The 18,785-nt window shown below is 37.7% G+C and overlaps 1 protein-coding gene and 1 long non-coding RNA gene across 3 annotated transcripts; one reads left to right on the top strand and one right to left on the bottom strand.

Moving 5' to 3' along the window:
• Positions 1-2,139: 2,139 nt before the first annotated feature.
• On the top strand, positions 2,140-6,836 carry LOC108676991 (chromatin modification-related protein EAF7-like). 2 transcript variants are annotated; one of them, XM_018165135.2, is made up of 5 exons: positions 2,140-2,158; positions 3,799-3,887; positions 4,272-4,393; positions 4,572-5,031; positions 5,517-6,836. In XM_018165135.2, the coding sequence occupies exons 2-5, from the start codon at positions 3,818-3,820 to the stop codon at positions 5,681-5,683; spliced, it is 819 nt and encodes a 272-aa protein (XP_018020624.1). In that variant the 5' UTR covers positions 2,140-2,158; positions 3,799-3,817; the 3' UTR covers positions 5,684-6,836. The 2 variants fall into 2 exon arrangements, with proteins under 2 accessions (XP_018020624.1, XP_018020625.1); XM_018165136.2 differs by lacking the exon at positions 2,140-2,158 and having other exon boundaries at positions 4,572-5,022.
• A 1,769-nt stretch (positions 6,837-8,605) lies between these two features.
• On the bottom strand, positions 8,606-18,019 carry LOC108676992. Its single transcript, XR_001931214.1, has 3 exons — positions 17,941-18,019; positions 10,311-10,377; positions 8,606-9,023 (listed from the first exon to the last, which is right to left on the bottom strand). It is a non-coding gene; the product is annotated as an uncharacterized LOC108676992 (long non-coding RNA).
• Between the last annotated feature and the right edge of the window lie 766 nt (positions 18,020-18,785).

Here is an 18,785-nt window from a genome sequence, read left to right as displayed (position 1 = left end):
GAACATAAAAATATAGACATTTATTTTCAAAGAAGTTTTCTACATATTTCTTATCAATCTCATGGGAACATTGTTTACCTTCTGTAGAGGCATAGACCGTCTGGACATAAGCTATATTCCCTATAAGTCCTAGCTATATAACCCAGTCCTCAGAAATTGGGCATATGAAGTAAACAAATATTAGTGTCAAATGATAGGGTTATCAAAGGTTCTACAATTAATGAAAGGAGTCAGAAATAATTTCATCATTCTAATTAATAGAAAATAGTTTTGAGTGCAAAATCTTTAGTAAATAAAATATGTCTAGACATAAATGTTATCAGAAATTCCCAACGTAATGGTATGGCAACATCATCTTTACAGACTTTTACGCAATGCTGATACATTGTCATGTCTCACATGTGTCATGTGATGTGTCTCTTGAAGCTATTTTTATTAATGTTTGTTTGTTCATATAATTACCCTTCAAAGTTGCAAAAAATGAGAAATAAAAATCCATGCCAAGAATTATGTTCTTAATAATAACCTCATGACAAACCTACAAATATCTAACTTGATCTTTGCACTTTTGTTTGGACATGGACCAGGGTGCAGAAAGTGGGTGTGTATTGAAAGATCTTTGGTGATGCATCAGCAAGAAAATTTACTCCTTTAGAAGATCTTGCTTACACATTTGGATTGAAATTATTTCATTTTAGAGATTACTTTGAAATTATTGCAAATCTGAAAGACTGCAAGCAAAAATAGTATGGTTTCCGGTATGTTGGATGGATCAGGACAGGCACAGAATATATCTACTTGGCAAGCCGCATCTTGATTTTTTGAGCTGTGGTTTTATGGGTTTGCCAGCCATGATTCCACTTTCTTTGAGCCATGATTCCATCTGAAAATTAAAATAAAGTTTTGATGACATAGACACGTAACAGCACAGCAATGTTATTTGACAGGCTTGAGTCTTGAGAGCAAAACCCAAGTTCCCAACACATTCTTATTTTATAAAAAAAACACATCTGAACAAACAATTCATTTAGTTTCAAAGGAATTTCTTGCTGTTGTTTATGCACCATCTCATTTTCCGTGAGCCTGGGCTCTGTGGTAGGTATACACACACAGATTGCTTTCACCACATATTTGTTTCTGGAGCAATACGATGGTCGACAAGCATGAATTGCTCCTGGTATGACAGCTTCTGTTGTTTGGTGCATCTGGCATTCACCTGAATAATATTCCAGGCTTGATGCATCAAACATTACTCAGATTTCACTTTTTTGATTATGCTGTGAATTTAATTTTGAATCATTATTAATTTTGTGCATCCTGCAGATTTAGAGGCAATTTTTGCAGCCTAAGCCATCTGCAGAGTTCATTAACAGATAAACAAATCCCTCTGAAGTTGCATTATTTCCACCTAGGGTTTGAAGCATGCAGAGTGTACTCATCTATTACTAACAGTACTCTGAAGTCCTCCTCTTTCTTTGTAGATGATGTGGATCTAAGATAAATGACATTTTCTGTGATTTTTACTTGTTTTTCCTTTATTGATATGATATTATATATCCATACATTACTCTTATTGATATGATATTACTGTATCCATGGACATGTCATTGATCATTGACAATGATCTTGTCCACTGCAAGCTTCAAATCAGCAGCTGTATAGCATTTATTCGGATCTGTATGCTTACAGGATGGCTTTTAATTTTGGACCATTTTAATTGAGTCAAGTGAATTCACTATAACAAAATAAAAAAATAATGTAAAAAACATACCTGAAAGAGAAAGTATTATTCTATTGACAACTATCATATATTTTGGAATAATATATCATAGTTTAGGTTAATTACTTTTTATTCTATGTTGCCCAGTGCACAATCTATCTATGACATTCTGTGCTTTGTTTTGTGATGACCAATGATGCAGTAATTTTTTGTTTAGTGAAATCTTTTTGCTAAATGTAATCAAAATTTTTTGTTGTTAATTGATTTTTTGGTTAACTGGAGCCTTTGCTAACTGAGGTTCTACCTTCTGTAAATGCATTTTTAGGGGTGTCCCTTATTACCCCATCCTGTGGAAATGGCCGCGATTTTCTTTTTGGAATGAGATATGCAAATTCCATCAATCACGTTTTTAAGCCAACACCTGCATGCAACTTTTATGTAAGTACAATTTTTAAATATGGTGAATATTTTTTTTTGCTACAGACCTTAGCAGAGGTACTTTTCCAAAAGCCTTCATTTATTTCAGGGATATTTTAGAGGTAGTAAATGTATGATGTCCTAACTTGTTCTATGCTACATAGATAGTAAAAATGTTGAACTTTACGCCACTATTTTTAGTTTTACAATATTTTGATTAGTTTAGCTGCTAGTACAACATTTCTACAAAATGTGTGACGACTGTCCCAATTTATCCTGCCCGTCCTTATTACCCCATTTGATGGTAAATTTCAATTCTGCTAACATTATGAAAAAGGACATTTCCTAAAGCATTAATTAAAAGCCAAATGTACTACAGCAATCCCTTGATTAGCACGGTTTTGAATACCGCGGTTTTGATTAACGCGGAAAAAAAATTTGCGACCTACCCTTAATCTACGCGGTGCCAGTTTTGATTAGCGCGACTTTTTTTTTCACAAAGCATCATTTTCCCGCCTCTAGCCAGAGGTGTTACGTTCGTAACAAAAGTGTTACTTTTTGCTTATTAGATCTTATGTTTTTACTTTTGTTACGACTTTTGGAAAAATTCGCCAAATGTTGTTACTTTATGAATTTTCCTTCAACTGGTCAAGATCGCTGCCATATCTACTGCTCACTTTTATCAAACTACATAATTTTCCTTTCCTTTGCTATTTTTGAGGATTCATTATAATTATTCCCATATATTCTTAAGTTTGATTAGCGCGGTTTTGCTTAACACGGTAAAACTCGGGGATTTATCAACCGCGTTAATCAAGGGATTGCTGTATTACTATGGATTGTTGACACCTAATTTATTTTTAAAATTACTGCCTGATATAATTCTATTAACTTCAAATGCAACATGCAAGTCATTAAAATCAATTCAAGACTGAAACTGTATGTTGGTTAAATTAATCAAACATTAGCTGTATCATGGAAAATAAAATCTCAAATATTAATTAAGTGATACCTACTATTTGAAATGTTAAATTGTGAACATAATTATCTAAAAAGTCTAATTTGTTGGGGGGGTTCCATGTCACCTATGAATCCTGAGCATAATTGTTTCACTTATTTCATTTGGAGCATCATGTTGGCTTTGTTTAGATTGATAGTTTTTTGCTTTAATACTTGTTTTAAGATATTTTTGCAATTAAGAAATTGCAAAAATATTATTTCTGAGTTGATAATTCAATGGCTTTTAATTCAATTTTCTCGATACAAATTATATTGTTTAATAGCCTCATGGTTGAGTGTACGTAGTTACAATATGTTACATGGGTTGTTTCAAGTCCACTATACAACATAGATTTTGGGGGATGTCATGATGATGATGTTCTAAATTTATTGTTGATTAAAAATGGAATATTTATGAGTCATTTATACAATAATTGTTAAATATGGAAATAATAGTTTAATAGTATGGCTATGTTCTGAAATGGTACTTCCTGAAATTCTTAATTTCAATTACTCCTGAATTTTCTGGTGTAAGATGTTGAACTTATTTTGTTTCATTTTAAATTATTAGGTGTCTTAAAAGAGGCTTTTGCAAGCTTATGTGTCCATTTTCAGATTTTTTTTCAATTAATCTGCTTATTAATTTATTTTTCCCTTGCAAGATATTCTAGGTTGCCAGAAATGATGATTGAGTGGACAGTTAATAATGAAATTCAGTTATTCCATGCCATGACAGGACACAAACCAATAGGTGAGCTTCTCTGAAATAAGTAATTTTACTATTTTTTATGCAATGTGAAATATTTTGATAATCTGATGAAATGCATTGACTACCATCCTATACTTGAATTAGGTTTTTTATGTATATAAATGAACAAGTCAGTATGATTTAATGAATTTACTGTATATTAAGGCCAAATGTGTACTATTTGATGTTCTGTAGGATAAGTCTATGATAAATATATTTTGTATTTTCCAAAATTCGAATGAATATTCAATCTGTTTTGAATATTAGATAAATGAGTTTGATCTAGTGTCAGTTTGAGTGCAATGGTTCTTAAATATATTAATATATTTAGCCCATCAGAAAATCTATTAAATGCATTAATTCACTCAAGTCTCTCCATTATTTCAGGTATCAACAAACACTTTCAGATGTTGATGATTCACTCTAAATTGAGTGAATCTTTACACACAGAAGTTTCTTCACAAATTATATGGGATAAACTTCGTACCTTATATGATTTGTCAGCATTGGTGAGTTTAAATGGTGTTCATCTTTGGCAATAAGTTCTTTTCTTCTAAATTTGATCTCCCATTTTTTATTTGTAGTTACTCACTTTCCAAATATTTTATGGATGAAATTGACATTTAAAGCCTCAATTCTTATTTCTATAAAGCTGTGACAAAATTTCAAACACATCTGTCTTAACAGGAGGATTCTGACAAGCTGCAGTTCCCGATCACCGACGGCTCAGAATTCACTCTACCAAGTGATTATCTACAAAACGTTAATGTACCTTCAGATTTACTTGCATCTGACACTCGTTTGGTTGACACATCCACACCACAACTGCAGTCACTTCCATTGAATGATGCAAGTTCTACTCTTAAGGAATCTAGACTGACTCCATCTGTAAGCCTGCCCACCGCCCAACCTCCCGCCAACACTATAGGCGCCAGTAGCAAAGGCACTCCTGCTTCTTCTTCCTCAGCCTTAGCAGTCATAACCTCTCGCAATCAGTCACTGTCTTCATCACGACATCAATCCCCTTGCTCCTCTCGCCTCACAGCCGCAGTCAGCAGCCCTGGTCGCCTAGTCAACGGCAAGGAGTCGGAGTTGCTCACTCCCAAGCAGCGGGCCTACAATAGAGTCTCAAATGAAAGTAAGGAAGGTGAGTGGGCCAATTCAGCTTCTAAGTGCCTGTACAACGGATTTACTGAGCCCAATTGCGATATTATTGTGAATGCCGATTAACTGTAATGGGGACATTTTATTCTAATTTTAGCCTGTTAAAAAATTTTTAAATATGAGAGTGACTACCATTATTTAATGACTTTATGACTAGTGATTATTTTATATCTATTAAATATTAGCAATGTAGTGAAAAGTTTGTTCGTTTGTTGGCTATTACCTTATAGTTTTGGTAAGTTTTAGTTCATTCTATTTTATGAATGATTCATGAGAGTTTACTGCTGATGCACTCAAGGTTTTGCATTTTATTCTGTTCAAACGTGCACAATTTAGCATTAAACTTTGCACCAAGGGCAGCTAGGCTTATACGTATCTAACATGTGTTTGATTCTCTTCCCTACTTAACTGACATTTCCATAATTAAATCTTGAGCTTAAAAGATAAATCCCATAATCACCATTTAAGGGTCCAGCACGCCTTCTTCCTTGGGTCGTCGAAGCGGCGCAAGTCGCCAAACTTCAGACGAGACCGCAGACGAGACGACGCCTCGACGACCGAAGCGCGGGCGAGACTCGAAGAGCGGCAGCCCCGTGGCGAGCAGCGCGCCACACAGCAAACGGAGGAAGGTTTAGTGGCCGCGACTCAGGCTCGTGCTGCGGCGTAGCGCTGAAGACGTTGCGTCACGATCGTGCTGCATCGTAGCGCTGAAGACGTTGCGTCACGATCGTGCTGCGTCGTAGCGTCAAGGCTTTGTTATTGATAAGCTTAATGCGTCAAGAGCTGACTCCTTTGATAACTTTAACCAGTAGCGCATCCCGGCATTACCTACATTGTGTGTACTATTCAGGCTTGACACTGCCTTCAACTGCTTGTACGACGCACTTGATATTCATATCGGCATTAAGTTGCAACAATCTTGACTCTTGAATGTCATTTCGCATCCGTGCTCACAAGCTTCCAAAAGTCCATTGTCCTATTGGAACGATTCTACAGGTTTTTTTTTTAATTTACGCGCTAGTTTATATTGTTATAAAATTTAATCAAAACAATGTTATTTTTGTCGTCTGGTCTCCCGGGGGATTGACGAGGGTTTTCCTGACTTCCTATCGTGTTTTTTTTTTAGGTTGAGAATGATATTGCAGGTCTTCTGGCTGCGACATTTTTATATTGTTATTTGAAATTGACACGCGAGTTTATATTGTTATAAAAATTGAATCAAAACAATGTTATTTTGTCGTCTGTTCTTCCGGGGTATCGCCACGTGTTTGCCTGATTATCGTGACTGTTTCAGGTTGAGAATGTTTCAAGTCTTTTGGCTGCGACGATTACGAAATCGCTGCGACGAAATTATACCTCACTTCTTAAAATCTATTAAGTGCCGATTTTGAAGTTATCTGCTGTTTATCATGAAGCACTGCTGCATGGAATGCCAGTTCTGATTAGCACCAGCTCATCAGACACTACATCTTTACTGCGTGAAAATTTATGTAGCTGAATTAAAGTTGAATGACGCGATACTGAAAGCGTTCGTTTTTCCAGCAAAGATTGAAGTTGTTGAGTTGATGACTCAAACATTTTTCATGTGCAGTAATGAAAATGAGAGCCAAATGATTAACACTCCTGAGCGTGCTGCTTAAACTTGCGTAGCAGCTAGTCCTGTATTTATATCATGTCAATGGTATTGGTTATTATATTTATTTACACAAAATGTTTCTCTTCATTTGTATGACATTTTTACTTCGTTGTTCATGTTTAACATCAAGCTTGAATGATAGTTCTTGTGCATAAACTCAAGGCGTTTCTTTGATCCTTGTTCAAGGCGGGTTGATCATTAGTGTGCAGATGCCTTTTTTCATTTTGTGATGAAAATTAACGACTCAACGTCGATGTTTTTATTCCTATTGTTGACAAATTTTCGTTTCGCTATAAATAAAAAATAATTTATGAAAGTAGAAATTTCTTTCGATTTTCAGTGAACTAGAAATATATTTCCACGCCTTTAATCAATTGTCAGTCTTGTTACAATTATTTTATCCCTGCATGCAGATGCTCGCCGTTTGAGTCCAAATTATACTCTGTACTTGTAACTATTAACACAATCAATCACCTTGGCACATCAAAATATGCATTTCAAAATCAATATTTAACGTGATCGGAGCTAAATTATTCGTATTATTATAACATTAAATATGCGTACACTCTTCGTGACACTTCCTCTCCCTTCCCGAGCAGTGTTGCAGCATCCCAAATTCACTCATTGCTGAACGTAGCGAGGCAATCATTGACCAACTCAACTACAGCCTCTCCAGAAAATGCAAATAGGGAGAAAAAATAATATATTTATAGTTTAATATTGTTTGGTCCATTAGTAAAATAAACTTTTACAATAATAACAGTTGCACAGCGGGTAAATTTATGAGGCACGAACGGTGGAAGCACTTTCAAACGATCACGTTGAACTGTGATCAGACAAGCTATTAATAAATAGTCATCCATAACGAAAGCAAGCACTAAGTATCACAAATGCAACTTTCATCATATTGGCAGTTCATTAAAGTTGAGTCGTTGTTCATGTTGCTATTTAGTTAAGCTAGTCTCAATTGGGAAAGAATTTAGTTCTGTTAGATCAGCTTGCGTAGAAACGTGCCAATTTCGCCAAACATGTTAGAGCGCCAATGACGGATAAGGTTTGTTGGAATGTTTCAAGTTTCGGAAGAATCTTCGATTTTGTACAGTGTTTTCATTCTTTGATTTCGATATATCATAAAGGCTCAACAGACTCGACAACTACATTCTAATGTTACTCAGAATAAGTGACAGTCTTCTACTAAAGCTTTCTTGTTGTCGTCGTGCACATGCAAGGCTCTTAGAATATAACGCTCGTCCACACCGGCAACAGCGGAGGTATCAAATCAGTGAATCAAAACTTAATAATTAATCTTGCACTAGCACCAATAAAATACTTCATTGAAATCAATGAAAGCTTGTGTAATCAACACAGATGAATCGATTTATTGCAATATAATTTTAACGCATTTTCAGCAGGTATACTGAGTGAAACAACGTCTCTCTCAGGCCGAATATGCTTCAATAACGTAAATCTTCTATCACATAGAAATCCATGATGTTTTTAGCCTCTTAGATAGATTTAGTTAGGGAGCCTGAAGGCTCGAGGCACACAAGTAACAATCAAAATGAGCTATATTGATCAGATTATAAAACTAGAGTTGCCAATAACGCATAAGATGAAGAGGAACCTAGCGAGCAGGACGGCTCGCAGCAGGTCCGAAAAGTTTTCAGGGCGGTCCCGGGCAACTAACAACAACAGCAGGTCCCGGGCTGTCTTGATACAGGTCCCGGGTCTGTCTTGATATAGGTCCCGGGCGGTCCCCGAGCAGCGGTCTCGGGCAACTAACAACAACAGCAGGTTCCGGGCTGTCTTGATATAGGTCCCGGGTCTGTCTTGATATAGGTCCCGGGCGGTCCCCGAGCAGCGGTCTCGGGCAACTAACAACAACAGCAGGTTCCGGGCTGTCTTGATATAGGTCCCGGGTCTGTCTTGATATAGGTCCCGGGCGGTCCCCGAGCAGCGGTCTCGGGCAACTAACAACAACAGCAGGTCCCGGGCTGTCTTGATACAGGTCCCGGGTCTGTCTTGATATAGGTCCCGGGCGGTCCCCGAGCAGCGGTCTCGGGCAACTAACAACAACAGCAGGCTCCGGGCTGTCTTGATATAGGTCCCGGGTCTGTCTTGATATAGGTCCCGGGCGGTCCCCGAGCAGCGGTCCCGGGCAACTAACAACAACAGGACGGCTTCATCAGTTAAGGGGAGGTGGTGGCACAATCTGCTGCGCGACAGAGCGCAGGAATTTATTAGAGGCTCTTTCGCGCTCGAACTGCTGCTTTAGCTGTCTGTGGTCGTGCGATAGGCGACTCAGTTCCGACTTCAGGTGCTCCACCTCAATCAACATTCTGCAAAGGGGAACGTAACTTTAGTTTCAAGGACGCTAACAAAAAATAACTGGAATAATTTTTAAGAAATTAATTGCATCACAGACGTATTCAGAAATGTGTGAAAGAGCCCTAATATGTCGTAGCATCCATGTTCCGTGGCTGGCATTGACGCGGGCCGACTTCACTAAAATCCGCCAAGTGATCGGTAAATTTCAGGCTTATTAAAAAAAACGTCATATGTTCTGTCAGATGTAAGAACGTTCGGTCATAACGTTCAGCAAGCATAACTATAGTGGCCTGGTTGGAACTTTCCTTTAATTTCGACGGAGTGATTTTGTTTTGTAATACAGAGCTAATCGAATATGCCACCAATCAGAAATGATGCGCCAGATCGTTAAAGCTATCGTCATGGAAGCGTTGACTGTTGAATCTGATATCTATTCTGAAATAGTACTTTAGAATTGAATAATATGAAACATTTAGAATTCAACACGTAGGTGACTCAGCATTCAGCAATAATCGAGGAACAATTGATTAGAATAAACAAACAATTGACTAGCATTAATGAATAAAAACAATTGAGTAGCAGTAACGAATAAAGTCATTTTTTCAATATTCAATTGATTAGCAATAAATAACAAAAAGTATTGTTTAAAATATTGGAAATTATCATCGATGACAAAAAGAAAGCCTCTTTTCTACAATACCAATATCGAATAAACAATACAATTCCATTTTATACATTGACAGGATCAGCAATAGTGTACAGAAGCTGCCTTCAAATGACAACCTTGATCATAGTAATGGATAAAAAGCGCTTTAAATAGGTATAGACCTGTCTTGATATAGGTAGTAACTTCATTAAATTCGTATTCATACATCACTGTCTCATAATCAACTTATTGCTGAATTCTCGAGATAAACGACTATTAGAAAAACTTAATCGGTTTGAAACACAACATTGTATATCAATAATAAACATTGTATATCAATAATAAACATTGTATATCAATAATAAAGCAGACTTCTTACCAGCAACCACGCTAATGAGATAAATCAATTGAGAACTCCGCAACATTGCCAATTTATCTTTTTGCATTTGCTTAGAGAAATGAGAAATTTTTCGTTGATGACTTATGTCGTCAACGAACTTATGTTATAACTTTTTTTGTCGACGACTTATATCGTTCAATGATAGTGACCAATGCAGCAAACGCTTTTCTGAGGACACTAGAGTGCACATTTATGGCACAAATAAGGCGGAAAATTCATTTATGCTCTTATTTATTGCCCATAAACATTCACCTCGCATCAGGAGGCGAGGCTGGGTCCAGTCGCACGTCGTGGTCCCGACTGTAGGAGCTGTCAGCTCCTGCGAATTAGGGGTAGTTAGAACATCTAAAAAATTTCAACTTAAAGTATTGCGGTCGTCAAAACATCAAACATTGCTTGAAATATTTTTGTAAAAGTTTAGCACTAGACATAATTGATAAAGGTGTCTAACTTTCATCCATGCGAAGTCGTCAGATGGCATCAAAATAATCTAAACCAAAACTCGAGAATGAGACAAAACATGGCTTTTTTTGACGACCGAGCAAATAAATTAAAACTTGTTGCTGAATTTCGAAAAAACGAGCACCAGTTCCAATTTTGGAGACTACATTCATTTTGAAAGCTTCTCAGTATAGCGAATCGGGATCGCGTCTGCAGAGAATATCACGTAATTTTTTTCAAATTCAGAAGATTGGTAACAAAAACGCTGCTCAGGTTTAACACTGCTCACACAACAAAGCACACACAAAATAAGTATAATTTCGTATATAGGGGTTTGAATTTCAATAAGATTTCAGTTTGTTCTAGAGACACTAATAAAAAAATATAACTCAGTACTCACTGCAGTGAGTGACAGAGAGCGCATTTTCTCGTCGACGAAAACTTGAGGTCACGGACAGACGGACGGACAGACAGACAGACAGACGGACGGACATGGCGAGCACAATAGTGCATTTTTTCCATAAATGAGAAAATGCGCTAAAAAGCAAATCGTGCTAATCTAACCTTACATTCGTGCTTGACACGCCCCTTGAAATAATGTGACCAGGATAGGGAGCTACCGGTGATAACTTTTACAGTCAACCCTCTACCGCCGCACGTCACTCTCCAGGAACATAACTTTCAACTTGAATTATACGTAAACTATTGAGTGTAGCAACCTGAGGACGTTTGTACGCAACGGAGAACATTTTAAAGTTAAACTTTCAACTTAAGGGGACCGCCCTAGCATACGAAAACTTCTACAGTTATTATCCGATTGTCATGAAACTTCACATACATACGTAAAATGTAAAAAAAAAAACATTTTGCTCCTATGAATTTTTCGAAAAAATTGATAGAAAACGTGAAATTCATAGAAAACGGCTAAAAAGGGGTACTTTAGAAAATCTATCTCCTCCCACAAATATCATCCTACAACATCGAGACACGTATCAATCGATTCGTAAAGACCATATCTATTGACTCTAACATCACTTTTTTCATTTTCCAACTAGTTTTTTTATTGCGTTTTTTTCTATTTTTCCCATTTTTTCTCATTTTTCACCCCTCCCCCCCCCTTCTCCCCCATATAAAAAACGAACCAGACCGAAATTCAAAAAAGTGATGTTAGAGTCGATAGGCCTGGTCTTTACGAATCGAATGGTATATGTCTCATTGCTGTAGCTTGAAAACTGTAGGAGGAGATAGATTTGCCGTGAGAGCAGTATGAGGTTTACAGTACGGCCAAAAGACTGCCCGCGCGGCACTTAAATAGACATAAAAGAGTCGCAACGCAGCCAAGATACCGTAACTTAGCCTTAAACCATTCAAGAAGGTATGGAGCAACTGGCTGCACACCTTTCACGTCGCTGTCATGATGGGCACTGAGAGGTTTGGCTTCAGCTCGCAATTTTAGTAGTCACGCCCCGTAATTAGTGCCTTAGGAATTACTTAAGGCCGCCCCCACCCCCACCCCCCGTTCTATGGGGCGTGGTGCAGTAGAAAATGGAGGTACATAGATGGGTGTACCACCAATCGATGCGTAAGAAAGTGCTCTTTCAAACAAGACTATGCCCACTTTAGTGCCATGATTGGCTGCTTAATGCCAGGCCTTCCTTTGTGGAGTGACCAGCGCGTCATTTATCCTCGTAGAGTTTTGTTAAGGGACCTAAAACCCGCCTCCCTTTGAGGAGCTGTCACAAAGTCATTTTTCGACGTACAGGGACGATACTTATACCGTTCGATGCGCAAGAAAACAACCTTTAAGATGAGATAAGAAACAGAAAAACTCAAAATTTTCAAATTTTAGCTAGGGCGGTCCCCTTAAATTATACGTAAACTATTGAGTGTAGCAACCTGAGGACGTTTGTACGCAACAGAGAACATTTTAAAGTTGTCGTACGTGGCGGCAAACATCAGTGAAAGTCATTTTGCGCTCACTGGAACGTATCCTTTTTGGGAAGTAGGCGCGTGACAATATTGCTCCGGTTACTCGTGTCAGGCGGTAGAGGGTTAAACATCAGGCTCAAAGGCGTGGAAACAGGAGCCAAAGACGAGGGATCTTTCATGAAAATTGTGTATGAATAGGTAAATATTTTCGACATGCTGGAGAAATACTGAGGGACTCGTATGTCCTCAACCACATGAGGCTCAAAAATTTCCGGCGGCAGATAAAATATAGGCGAAAACACACTTCAATCAAACTCTGAAAACACGAATATCTCGTAAATTAGAGTGTTTACACCATGAGCACAGGCTGGATTAGGAAACAAATATATGTTTGAAAAAAATCAAGTGTGAACGACAACGAGCAAAAAAAAATCTAATACGAATTAAATAAAAGTGAATAATAAAAGCCAGATCACCAAATTGCAACTTCAAGGTCTGTGAAAATGGTAGGCTGGTGACATCTTATTTTGTGAAATCAACAAATGAACAAAGAAATGAGACCAGGGTCATACTTTCAAAACTCGCTAAGTGAACGTAAGTACTTACGCTCTATTTTCTTGTCTATGATTGATTGATTTTGCTTGAAAGGACGTCAATGATTGGCTGATGAACTTACGATCTCTTAACCTTTTTTTGAAAGTATAGGCCCTGTTTGCCAGACGCAACTTCAAAGGTTATGCTACAAAATAACAATTCATTCTTGTTAATTCGTACGACGAGAACACAGGCAAACACTACGAATCTCTCACCTCAGTCGCGGCTGTTCACTGCGCATGGCTTTAACAAAGACAGACGGGAAGATTAGCCCTGGATACGTCGCAAGCTGATAACCTCTTGCATTTGTCATAAATACGAAGAATTTATGTAACGAAAATCTCTGTCATAAATTCGAAGAATTTATGAAGAATTATGAAATTCGAAGAATTTATGAAGCCAAAGGCAGTAATAAAACTAATAATTTTCAATAATTTTCAGGTCGATTAAAATATTATTAGTAAACGTCACAGAAATCTGAATTATTTCGAATTAAATCTTTGCGTTTTAATGTAAAACCATCATAAAGCTTCAAACTCAGGAACAATCACTAAAGTTTTGAGGCAACAAGAATAAATTCTAACGTTCCTCTCTGTAGGTAGATAGGGCGTGCGTAATTTTTCCGGCTAAGGATGGTGGTTATTGCCCCGTTAGTTCATTATTCTACGTCGTTAGTTCATTATTCTTCGTCGTTAGTTCATTATTCTTCGTCGTTAGTTCATTATTCTACGTCGTTAGTTCATTATTCTTCGTCGTTAGTTCATTATTCTACGTGGTCGACTGGCACCTCTTGGCGTCACAAACATCGCGGCTCACTAATACGGAGCTATACGCGAGTCAGCGAGCACAGCGAACAACTCTACTTGGCGAAAATTCGTCGTCATTACCCTACGTGAAAAATTGCGTAGCTATACTTCACGTAGTTATACTATACTTCAAGTAGGTATAATTCAGGTAGGTACACTTCACGTAGGCATACTTCACGTAGGCATACTTCACGTAGGTGATTATTGAAATATCAACATTCAGGAAGCCCGGATATATATAGTTTAAGCAATGGATGATATCAATCTGTTGCATCCAATGAAATATTCTTGATAAATAATAAAGCTGTGACTAAGAAAAGAATATTAGAATTGAACGAAAATCACAACATTCATGTACATGGCTGAACAGCACAAAAAAGTTACAAGCCTCTTAAAAGTTTCAAACAAATAACGCTTCCATAGAGTAGAGGAACTTTGGCTCACAAAAAACACTAATGCTATCTAATGCAGCCAGAGATAAAAAAACGACGAAACAAATATTTATTCCAGCTGATCATTCATGAATTTTCAGCTTCTTATCGTTACGTAGAAATTCGTTGGTAGGGAAAATAATGAGCAAGAAAATACCGCTATCAGTTCTAGAATTCTCAAGGCTCAATAGATGAGAAGCGTTCATTTCACAGGCGCAGGATTTCATCAATGAGTGTCTACAAAATTTTTAACTTAGTAAAACAGAAGAAAATTTGCTAGTTTTCTTTTCATAAAAATGTTTTCTAATGGAAAGATAGGAAGATAATCATATCAAATCATTCCTGGCTGGCTTTCAATGCTTGGGTCTGCAAGTCTGTGGCTTGTTGAAGAGAGGGTTGCTAGTAGTTAATCAATTATTCTGAGACATTTTTTTATGCAGACAAAAAATGTCATCCCCAGCTCACGCGTCTGGCAGCTAGGATCACAATAACAGTTCCTACTGGCAATTACTAGCGCAGACACTGACTAGATAAGGATTTAATAAGTTATTATTTCATTGGTTAGTTAAAAATTCATTGTCAATCTTCCGAGATTATTCTACACGTCCGAAGGATCCATGCGTGTAGGATCCATGAAGGATTTCGAAGCGCACTCAGGTAAAGGTTCTTTCAGTAACACTACCTACTGGCCATTATTAGCGCACACGCTGACTAGATAAGGATCTAGTAAGGTAATATTTCCTTGGTTAGTTAACAATTCGTTGTCAATCATCCGAGATTATTCTACACGTAAACATCATGAAATATTTTGAAGCGCACGCGGTAAAAGATTCATGCGTTAAAGCAACATAGATCAGTTGAAGTTGTTAACGTTCCTCTTGAAGTTGAATAAGTTGAAATCAGTTGAAGTTGTTAACGTTCCTCTTGATGGCGTTGATGGCGAGGCCGCAACACCAGGCGTGTGCAGGGCGTGACGTGCCCCCCAGCAGCAGCTGACCACCAAAGGGCGAAAGCTCCTCAGGGTCGCTGCGTATGCTGCTGTAGCCTAAAGCCAAACATACGAACAATTTTCCAAACGAAAATCTCTTCGCGCAAAAGGCAAAAGCCCAAAGCGAAAGATACGAACAATTTTCCAAACGTAGGAGAAAGTTCATTATAGTTATAGTTCATTATAGTTCGCGCAAAAGAAAAAAGCCTAAAGCCAAACATACGAACAATTTTCCAAACGAAAATCTCTCCGCGCCAAAGGCGAAAGCCTAAAGCGTAAGATACGAACAATTTTCCAAACGAAAATCTCTTCGCGCAAAAGGAGAAAGCCTAAAGCGAAAGATACGAACAATTTTCCAAACGAAAATCTCTTCGCGCCAAAGGCGAAAGCCTAAAGCGTAAGATACGAACAATTTTCCAAACTAAAATCTCTTCGCGCAAAAGGAGAAAGAGACGACTGGACATAGCGACCACCTCGTACAGTGTGCTCAGTGGCTGACAGCGGCTACTAGTGTGCTTAGAGTAACTCGTACAAAAATATAAAGTGACCGTGTAGACTACGCATTATGTAACCTCTGACAAAGCCTATGTTCTTGTAATTGTTTACATATAATGCTGATAATGATAATGAAGAACACTTCTAATTTCTTGGTACTCTGCAACCAATGGAAAACGGTATGCCACTCGACTGTATAGGCAGTCCGTATTAACCTCACAAGTCATTTGCGTCTCCCAGTTAAATTGTTCACCCAAGCACAGGACTTTATTTATACTCGTGGCTCACAAAACGAGCAGCTGCGAACGAGCCAATTTACTGAAGTTGAATTAAGCAAAAATTTTAGATAGGTAAGAAAAATTAAAATGAGATTCAATACGATTGTTACATTTGTAAATCATAAGACTGATGTACAGATGAAAAGAATTGTAGACCAGTGATCGTAACCATTGAGCAAACAAAATTAAGCGTAAATACGTAATTAAGCGAGTAGGAGGTTCAGTGGTTCTGCACCCATAATTATGGCAACGTCCGACGTTGTAAGCGTTTTCCAAGCAAAATCAGCTCAATTGTTCTCAGTTTTAAAAACTATTTGAATTTAGAAGAAACACATATCACTGAAGCAGGGATCATTAGGTTACGTCATTACAAGCATGAAAGGGTGGTCACCGGCCGCCCTTAAACAATTGTATCTATTCCTCGTCAGACAAATCTTTTGAATATTTTGGTTCTCACCTCATTACAAACGAGAACACCCCAGAAACTACAACAAATCTTCATATAAGATACAGTGATACTTTAACCCATATACCGATGAACTTGGTTCGTTCTGTGACAGCGTTTGTATAAGGAAATGTTCGTGGTGGAAACAATATTTAAAAAAAAGAAATAATTTAAAGGTGAAAAATGAGCGCCACACTATCCCAGAAGTTACCTTTTTTCCCTATTTCTATGTTGTATGTAATCAATAACAAAGAACGTACATAGTTATAAATATTGAATTAAAAAATCATCAATTAATCCGAATATCCGATGTCCCAAGCATATCATTCACCAAATCTTTGTAGAATCGACAAAGCATTCGACCGAATTATGTCTGACTGACGGAATATAGAAATGAAATACAAAAAAACGGATATGTTACGGCAAAACAGAAAATAATAATACCGGAAATGTTGCAGCGATCTCACGCTCAGATGGAGTGGCCACATTATGCGAGTAGAGAAAGGATGCTGCGAACAATAAAAAATATAACTCAGTACTCACTGCAATGAGTGACAGAGAGCGCATTTTCTCGTCGACGAAAACGTGAAGTCATGGACGGACGAACAGACGGACGGACAGACAGACATGGCGAGCACAATAGTGCATTTTTTCTATAAAGAGAAAATGCGCTAAAAATGCGTTATGATTCCAAACGGATGATCGGTTCGTAAGCAGAGACATTTTTGTATGCGGAGGCTAAAACTCGCGAGCCTCCTTTTCGTATCTGGAAAAATTCGCACGTTTAGGCACTCGTAGGTTGATGTATCACTGAACTCAGTGATCAAGTTCTGACAACAGCATATTTGCTGACACCGTTTATCAAGAATTCTTCGGTAGACCGATAGTATGAACTGTGCCTCTCTTGAGACGGCGGCCTCAGCACAAACTACGATGACTGACACAACAGTGACTAGAATAAATCTTTAGGAACTTGATGTGTTGCTTTAGGAACTTGACGTGTTGCTTTATGAACTTGATGTGTTGCTTTAGGAAGTTGATGTGTTGCTTTAGGAACTTGATGTGTTGCTTTATGAACTTGACGTGTAGCTTTAGGAAGTTGATGTACTGCTTTATGAACTTGACGTGTTGCTTTATGAACTTGATTTATGCATTATAGATGCAGAAACTTTAGTTGCTGTAAGGCAGCATTAATAAGTTAACCATAAGCATATAACTCACAGAGGTTCCTAAACTTTTTCAGGCTGGCGCCCCCCTTGGCTCCCCAATGAATCCATAGCCCCCCCCCCCCCAACGACAGACACATATAAAAACAAATGCCTCTTTCTTGATGTTTAGTTTGCTGCAATTTTGAAAGAGAAAGGTTAAACACAGATCTTTCCAAAGGCCCTTACAGATCTTTCCACCGCCCCCAGGGGGGCGTTATCGCCCACTTTGGGAAGCACTGAATTATCAGAGAACTGCAGTACACTCACCAGGCGCGGGCCGTGTCGCAGCAGAAGCACAGTAGGCCTCCACCACGCGCAGGAGGAGGTTGTCGTCGTCATGCAGACGCTCGTCTGGGAAATATAGGCGAACATTATTGATAATACAATATATATTCTAACTGTGTCTGGGCAACATAGGCGAACATTAATAATAATACAATATATATTCTAACTATGTCTGGGCAACATAGGCGAACATTAATAATAATACAATATATATTCTAACTATGTCTGGGCAACATAGGCGAACATTAATAATAATACAATATATATTCTAACTGTGTCTGGGCAACATAGGCGAACATTAATAATAATACAATATATATTCTAACTGTGTCTGGGCAACATAGGCGAACATTAATAATAATACAATATATATTCTATTATATAGTTTATATAGGAGGCAGCATGGGAGACGATAACTCAACAAAAAAATACAAAAAATTGCATTTTCAATGATTATTTATGAAGTAAATCATCCATATTACTAACATTTACCAAAAAATTAGTCTAGTTCTGAAAATAATAAATTGATACTAATTGCAGTAGTTAGCAATGACTGCATCGTCATTATGACAAACTTCACGGCATGGTGTCGTCTGGAGAATGTATGACGTGTGTGAAATTCGATAGCATTTCAAGATTGTGTAGAAATCTTAGCGTCTTCAATTTGAATGACGCTAATTCAATTTCATCCAAAGGGATTTTGTGTTGCACGTGTTGCTGTTCTTCCTCAACAATTTTGTTAAACCAACAGCAAGCAAATGAATCATCTTTAAAGAATTTAAGGCTTGCTTCCAGATGCATTTTTAATTTGTATTTTTGCAGGAAGA

This window comes from Hyalella azteca, unplaced genomic scaffold (genome assembly GCF_000764305.2).
Source record: "Hyalella azteca isolate HAZT.00-mixed unplaced genomic scaffold, Hazt_2.0.2 contig8071, whole genome shotgun sequence".
Taxonomy (NCBI): Eukaryota; Metazoa; Arthropoda; class Malacostraca; order Amphipoda; family Hyalellidae; genus Hyalella; species Hyalella azteca.
This window is presented reverse-complemented; position numbering and strand designations above follow the sequence as displayed.